At 47.8% G+C, this 8,055-nt stretch overlaps 1 protein-coding gene across 1 annotated transcript in view; it reads left to right on the top strand.

Annotated features, from left to right (window-relative positions):
• EDC4 (enhancer of mRNA decapping 4) overlaps positions 1–8,055 on the top strand; it is a 29,243-nt gene that overhangs the window by 16,699 nt on the left and 4,489 nt on the right. The window contains 8 exon segments of the mRNA XM_014307748.2: positions 696–848; positions 2,152–2,188; positions 2,949–3,129; positions 5,011–5,166; positions 5,874–5,989; positions 6,658–6,823; positions 7,976–8,050; positions 8,053–8,055. The exon segment at positions 8,053–8,055 is cut by the window's right edge and continues 67 nt beyond it. Coding sequence (XP_014163223.2) covers positions 696–848; positions 2,152–2,188; positions 2,949–3,129; positions 5,011–5,166; positions 5,874–5,989; positions 6,658–6,823; positions 7,976–8,050; positions 8,053–8,055 — 887 coding nt within the window.

The raw sequence follows: 8,055 nt of genomic DNA, 5'->3' as shown, positions 1-8,055 counted from the left end.
AGCATGGACCAAGCTTGGTTTAATTACCAGGAAAAACCTTTTAAGAGATCAGTTTCCAAATATTCTGCCTTTTATAAGGTAGCAAGGGTACCTCAGGAGTACGTTTCTTGCTTCTGCTATCTTTCCTCCCTTATAAGTGCCCCTGAAGTTCTGTGGGCACATTCTGTGTGCCTCACAAGCTCAGCCCTGTTTGACAGCTGAGGGCTGTCCACAATCCACACATAAATTCAGACTGAAACCTGCAGCCTGTATTGGAGGCTGCTCAGCAGGGGAAAGTCTCCAAGGTACTGAGGATCACAGATGTCTTAGGCTCACCTGATCCTCCTCTGTTCTCACAATGTGTTCTGTGTCCAGTGCTTGCTGTCTGTAAAGCTGTAGGGATGTGCTGTGTAAAGCACATTCATACAGGATGTAGGGATGTGCTTTACACAGCACCTCCCTACAGCTTTACAGCTGCTGGGCCCTGCTGTCCCTAATGCAGGGACCCCCAGCCTTGCTGCACAGCACTGGAGCTCAGCCTGAGCAGACTTGGATCAAAGCAGAGCAGCCTGTTCTGAGCTCTGAGGTGACTGTGAAAGGTTGGGTGGGGGTGTCTGTAGCTGACTCTGGCCATGTGTGGATGAAGAGCTGTGTGAATCCATCCCAGTCCAGTGTGGTGAGTGAGTGATGTCCTCTCCCTTGCTATTCCTTCACAGTGACCACGATGATGAAGTTGCAAGCTTGGCTTCCACGTCAGGTGGATTTGGTGCCAAGGCATCAGCACAGAGGCTGCCTGTGAAGGACTGGAAAGTCAAGGCATCCCCCCGGGCCTCCCCAAAGCTGAAGAGGAAGGGCAAGAAGGATGATGGGTATGCTGGGCTGGCCAGGGCACAGCAGGCTCAGCACCAGCTGGGCAGGGCACAGCCTCCTGCAGCCCTTGGGGTCTGAGGCAGCAGCCAAGTGCTCCCAGCCCTCACCCTTTGCAAAGGGCAGGAACCCCACAGAAGGCATTGCTGGTCACTCAGACGCTGACTGGCACTCAGGTGTGGGAATAGTTCTGCACTGTCTCCAGCTGGGACTCAAAATCCAAAATACAGCCTGGGCTTGAGAAGAATGTATGGGAGGTAAATTACACGTTGTGAGGGGACACTGGGCCCTTTCACTGGTTTCAGTAAAGGCTTCATTGGAACTGTGAGTATCACAATGGCCTCCCTTTTTAATTGGCTTCTGAACAGCAGCACAGTGCCCTTGTTCAGCAATATCTGTCATTTGTTATCTCCTTGCTGCTTCTGTGTGTTTCTAAACATGCCTGTATCAATATCCTGTAAGTGAAAATTGGTGACTGGAAAGGTCTGCCCATGGCATGTTAGATCAATCTGTCTACATCAGTGTGAGGAGAGCAGCAGAGCTTCTGCACAGGGCTCTCTCCTCTTCTTGTGTTCCCATAGCTCCATGATTTGGATCTCTGGCTGTGCAGATCACAACAAAGAGGGGCTATGGCATTTAATTCTGGCTGTGGTCCTGCACGGTGACACCTGGAAGCTCTTGGTCTCTGAAATGAGTTTCACTTTTTCTGTCTCAGTTCTTTTGAAGTTGCTGAGTGGATACTGTCTGGGAACTAAAAGTGTTTACTTTTCTTCACTGATCTGTGACTTTGATGGAGACATGCAATATTAGTGGATCAGTTCAGGGGTTTTCTTTATTCTGCTGTATGAGCTGAAGTGTATCTCTAGTTTCTTCACCTTGAGAGCTGGAATCACACTAAATGATTTGTGCTCATTCATTCTAGATTTTAACAAATGAATACTTGTTTTTTGTTTGGGTCTTCCCTGGCTTCGAATCTGGACAAAACTGAAAAAGCATTGTGGAGTGCACTTTGTAATAGTCCTCATTAACACTTGGTTCAGGTCTCTTCCCTGCAAAGGGACCAGTCTGTAAGGAGTTTCAGGGTCTGTGAACAGTGCAAATGAAAGTGTAATAGTGCTGTAAGGACTGTGATTTCATCACCTTCCCATCATTCTCCATGTTATACAAGGCAAGCTGGAGTTATGAGCTGGAGTGTAAGATCTAAAGCAGCCATAAAACCTGTGATCTGTTTTGGCAGAAGACTTGGATAATAAGAGGAGTTAATTGACATAACTGGGTTACTACTCTTTCTCTGTTTATTTCCAGGGACATGAACCAGTCACCAAGATCATCTAACAACCAGGTGAGTCAGAGCTGCTCTTCATGATGCTTCATATCTTACTAGGGAAAACCTGAGAGAAAGTTCATCCCAGTTCCTTGAAGTATCATGGGTCATACCCTAGCAGGTTGAGAGGGGGCTGCATTTGGGCTTGGAATTGCTCAGTGCTGACATGCAGCAGAGAAGGAGCTCCATGCTCTCCAGACTGATGATTTCTTTCTCATCGTTGCCTCTGCCTGCAGCAGGGTAAGCTGTTCCTGTCAAAGAAAGGGTCACAGGGGGATTGGCCTTGATGTTTGTGTCTCCTTGTTCCTTCCCTTTAAGGGTGAGTCCTCACACTCCTTGAACTATTTCAAGCAGTGAAGTGACAACATATAAATTTATACTTGTCCAGTTGTTTGGTGTTCTCAAATAAATGAAAGATCTGAAAAAGTGCTCTAAAGAAGCCTCCTTAGTGTACTGATTGCACAGATCTTTTGTGAGTGTTTGAGGTCATTGTTTACATTTGTAGGCATCAACACTCTCAGTACCCTGCCCAAAGTGAATAAAATGTGTTTTGAAGGGTGTGTTGTATCTAACCAGTTGATATTCTAAGCAAGGAACCTTGTTTTATCAGGTTATTCCTTGGCACAGCAGTTCTTGGGAACGGGCATTAAACTGGTCCTGTTTGCTGCGTTGTGGGTTACACTTCACTTCCAGGCACAGGGCTTGACTCAATACTGAGCAGAAACTGGGCTGACCTCCAGTCTTGTTAGAAATGAATGCTTGACCTCTCCACATGCAGGTGACAGCAGAGTTCCAGGAGGAGGTGATGTGCATCCTGAGGAGCCAACAGCGGGAGCTCTCCGAGCTGCGGCAGACGCAGATGGAGCTGCTGCAGAGGCTCACGGATCACCTCGATGCCATCCAGAGCTCCCTCATGGGCCACATGGAGAGGGTCATCGACTCCCAGCAGGAGCAGGAGCGTATCCTTGTTTGCAGGTGTTGAGGGGAAGCTGCAGGGCAGACTGGAGTCGTGAGGAAGGCTCAGGAAGGTCAGGGATCTTGGGAGCGTGGGGCCGGAGGTGCAGTACAATTGCCTGGCTGCAGTGTCACTATTTCAGTTCTTCTCAGGCCCTTCCTCAGGGCAAGAAATTCAGAAATAGAGCAGAACTGACACTTTCTCTGTGCCACTAAATCTTAGTAACCCATTAAGCCATAAGTGCTGCAGTGCTGGTGTAGACCAGAGGTGCACTTGGTACATTATCCCACCTCAGGCGGTGGCCAGTTGCACAAGAGTAATCATGGGCTGATCCTTTCCTTCCTTTCCTCCTTAAGGCAAGTCAGTGCTTGCACCAGAAACAGCATCTGGCTGCCATACTGCATAGCTGGATATAGAATTATCTTGTTTGTCCACATTTATTCATATGCTGGTCTACAGGTCTCTTATGTGTTGTCTGAGAAGTATTTTCTTTTGCTGCTTTCAAACCTGGTATCCAGTTATTTGTATTGTATTATGAATTATTGGTTCCTGTGTACATTTGCTGATGAGTTTGGTTATATTCCCCAAACTGAGCAACTCCAGCCTATCTCATGTCTGAAACCACTCTTAACTTCTATGACAATAGCTTTCTCTATTAATTAGTCTCAGATTTTCCTTTTTTGACCATCAGTCTGATATTCACAGATAATTTAGATACCTTTCTGCTGAATTTCAGTGTCTAGAGCTGTATTGTAATACTAGAATAATTTTTCCTTTCTCCACAACTTTATGCATGGACTGAATTTTGTCAGCAGTTGAATTGTCATTTCATTGTTTGCTTTGTTGGAGTTTGAGGTGGTAGTTTGTTTAAGATGTGTTTGTGTGTTGGCTCCTTCAGAGAGGTTGCTTGTTTCATGAGGTGTGAGTAGCCTGAAGCCTGGATTTGCTCCCATCGCTGTATCACTTATGTCCACTAATTCCATCCTATAGAAACATTTTTACCAACTTGATATTTATGGATATTGGACTTGATGGTTTCTGGTGTCCTGGTTTTGACTCAGATGTAGTTGATTTTCTTCACAGCAGCTCGTGTGTGTTATGTTTTGGATTTATGACCAAAACAATGCTGATAACACACTGATGTTTTTGCTGGTTTTGCTTTTTCTAAGCCCTGTCAAGGCCTTCTCTGTTTCTCATCCTGCTCTACCAGGCAGAGGCTGGGGGTGGTCAAAAGTTGGGAGGAGACAGAGCCAGGACAGCTGACCCCCAGTGACCAATGGGGTGCCCCACACTGTGTGACATTGTGCTCAGCAGTAAAGGCTGGGGGAAAGGAGGAGGAAGAGGGGACACTTGGATTGATGGTGTTTGTCCTCCCCAGCCACTGTTAGGCATGAGGGAGCCCTGCTTTCCTGGGAATGGCTGAACACCTGCTCGCTGATGGGATGTAGTAAATTAATTCCTTATTTTGTTTGGTTGGTATGTGCAGCATTTGCTTTACCTCTTAAACTGTCTTTACCTCAACCCATGAGCTTGCTCACTTTTACCCTGCCAGCTCTCTCCCCCATCCTGCTGCAGAGGAGTGAGTGAGTGGCTGGCTGGGGCTGAGCTGCTAATGGGGCAGCCAGGTTAACCACAGTATGTAGGAAACAGAACTGTCCAGATTACTTGAGCTGTCTGACTTTCCTGTCTTGCCTTGATCAATTGTTTAAGAGCACCCTGTTTCAGGAGCACAGCACTAATGTTATGAGACCACTCTTTCACCAGAGCTGCACATTTGCTCTCACTGAGCCTCTGGGGATGAGGCTACCGTCCATCTTTGTGGACAGGGGTGTTGTGGGTGGACAGGAGATGTGTTGTTGTGCTCCTTGACCCCAGATGTCATCAGAGAGAAGGCTGGAGCGGGTGCTGCTGGAAGGGCAGCAGCGCAACGGGCAGCTCCAGGAGCAGCTGTCCCAGCAGCTCTCACAGTCGCTGTCCACGGCCGTGTGTAACCGCCTGGAGAGGACCATCCGCGAGGAGATGAAGAAAACAGTGCCCCAGTGTGAGTGTGGCTGGGAGGTGGAGCCCTACAGGTGGCTCCATTGGGATCAAAAGCACACTGGGGAAGTGCTGGCGCTGTATGAAGCAGGAGTTGGGTTGTGTGAGCACCAGTGGGTCTGCAGAGCAGGCTGCTGTGGGCCCCACTGTAATGTGAGAAGAGGGGCTGTGGTTTAGAAGCAGTGTGAGGCTCCCAGAGGGAATGCCTTTCCAGAGAGTGTGGTCTGACCTCCCATAATAATCTCTAAAGCCTTTGGAGTCTGCTCAGTAGAGGAAGGTGAAAGATGAATTTGGAAATGCTGAGACTTGGCTGGAGCAAGCTTGAAGTTGTCTTTGCCCTTTCTCAATGCACTGGCGCCATGCATGTAAGGAAATGTTCCAAAAACTGCTGGTGGGAAAGCCTGCAGCCAGTAGCTGCCTAAGGCAGGGCTACCTGCTCTTCTGGATCAGGTCAGCTGTGACTTTGTCACACTAACTCTTAAAAACTCAAGGCTGTAGGTTCCACAACTTCTGGTGGCTTCCAGAGATGTACCACCTTCCTAGCAAAGAATTTCTTCACATGTCCAACCTTAGTTCCCCAAGCAGAGTTTGTGATCATTGTCCCTTGCTGTGTCATATCCAAGAATCATTTGATTCCATTTTCTTTTCTGGGCTTTGAAGTGTGACTTTAGGCTTAAAGCTGCATTTTTGTCCTTTTTTTGTTATGCCTAGGCATTTCCAAGAGCATGGACCCTACTGTCAGCCAGCTCAGTAATACTATTGCTACCAAGCTCACTGCTGTGGAGGGGACACTGAAAGAGAATATTACCAAGCTAGTGAAATCAAAGGTAAGGAGTACCAGAGTAGCTTTTCCAGGGCACACTGAGTTGGGTAGCACACCTGCCTGGGTAGCAACTTCTTAGGCCTTTTCCCCTCACCTCTCTCTAGGTAATGCCAGTTTAGCTGCCAGTAGTCAAAGCTTTTTCATGGTCTCATTAGGAGGACAAGCTCTTTGCATGTTCCCCTGCCCACTTTGCCTCATTAACACCTTTTTCATTTACCAAGTTGTTAATTTTCTACTAGAGTAGAAATTCTCACCACAGCAGTGACTTTTAGGGCCAACTCAGTCAAGTGGCAAACATTTGACTGGCTGCATTCTGTTCTCCATATCTACATTATTTAGGGGGCACAAGCTGCTTACTTACTTTGGCAGGGAATTATGGTTTTTTGGGAAGGAAGGAGGAGAAGGGAAAGGAGCTGTGCCTGACTGTGCCACCTTCCCTTGCTCTAGAGCAGAAGTGGTGCTGGGTTTGGGCAGCCCCTGAGCAAGCAGAGGTTGTGCCTGCTGGAGTCACAGTGCAGCCTGGCCAGTGGGAAGAGCCAAGGGAACAGCCTTGGACACTGGGCTGTCCTTACCTGCTGTGGGTGTGTGGCAGGGACCTGGTGTTTGCTCACACCCTTAGTCCTGGAGCAGACTGTAGTTAATTTTCTGGAATCTTCTCTGTGTGCTTGTAAGAACCTTACAGACAGTGTTGTGAGGGCCACAGCTGACACTCTGCAGGGACCCATCCAGTCAGCCTACAGGGAGGCCTTCCAGAGCGTCGTGCTGCCAGCCTTTGAGAAGAGCTGCCAGTCCATGTTCCAGCAAATCAATGACACCTTCAAGCAGGGCACACAGGAATGTGAGTAGGTTTTATTCAACTCTTCTCTGCACTATTTGCATTAGTGGCTGGCAACACATTGGCCTTATGTTTTTGCCTTTCAGAGTTTCACTGGTGAGTGTTTAACCTCTTAGCCCTTCCATGTGTTCTGTTTCATATTTGGGAAACAAAAGTGGGGAGGTTTTTGTGGGTGGTGCTATAAGAGTACAGATTCACTTCTGGTCTTTGTAGCCCACGTAGCTAAACACTCAGTTGTGTTCTGGGAATCTGTGACTTCATCTACTGAGTAGGAAAAGCCCAGCTGCAGGATTAGCCCATCCTGGTGTCAGGAACATGATGAATGGAGAGTGTAGCAGTCCTGCAGCTAGGCCCTCCTCTCAGAGGGATAATGGGTTGGAGAAGGTTTAGAGAAGAGTACCAGGGTGACCAGAGGTTAAATAGTGGCTGAACAGGGTAGACATAGGCTGAAATAGAGCATACCCTTGAGTAAGAAAATCTATACACTGATGCACTGCAGAAGATTATTCCTGTTCTCAGGCTTGGGATGCAGATCCTTGGCCTTTGGGGAGGCTGGACAGGTATTACTCTGCAAGATGGTTTTTGAGGGCCTGAATGTGGCCAGTGCTAACACAGTGACTTCTGTTGGCCATAGATCTGCAGGGTGTCTCCAGCTGCTCTTTATTTTGCACCCTTCCCCTTCCACACAAGTCTCCCACAAATACAAGAGCTTACATTCTTCTCCCTTTTGATCTGGCCAGTTCCTAAGGTATTTTAAAATACAGATTTTAAATCTTTGGACACATGATTTCTTTCTTGTCAGAAATGTTTCCCTTCTTTCTTCATGAGCATTGAACTAATGCAGATCACAATTTCCACTATATATGAAATAAAACACCCTCACTCCTGCCTTTATGTCCCCTGAACAAGGAGTGCCTGCAGAAGTCTGTTTTAGGAGAACTGGTGGGTTTGCGGCTGTGTTCTGTGATGGGAAGATTGGAAGATGGGTTTAATATAATACAGCCCAAACAAGGCTTGTGCTTCTCCTCTGTCCTGTGCTCATACGTGGGCTCAGCAGTTGGAGCAGTTGGAGTCAGAGTCCGCCAGCTGGATTTCTGCCCTGATCATCTCCACAGGTGCAAGTGGCACAAACCTCTCCCTGTGTGCTTGTTGCAGATATCCAGCAGCTGGAGGCTCACTTGAAGAACAAGAAGGTGCGGGAGCAGGAGGTGCGGGAGCCGCTGCTGGGGCAGCGG

This window comes from Geospiza fortis, unplaced genomic scaffold (assembly GCF_000277835.1).
Source record: "Geospiza fortis unplaced genomic scaffold, GeoFor_1.0 scaffold97, whole genome shotgun sequence".
In the NCBI taxonomy this organism is placed as follows: Eukaryota; Metazoa; Chordata; class Aves; order Passeriformes; family Thraupidae; genus Geospiza; species Geospiza fortis.
The sequence above is the reverse complement of the archived record's forward strand: the minus strand, read 5'-3'. Positions and strand labels throughout refer to the sequence as shown.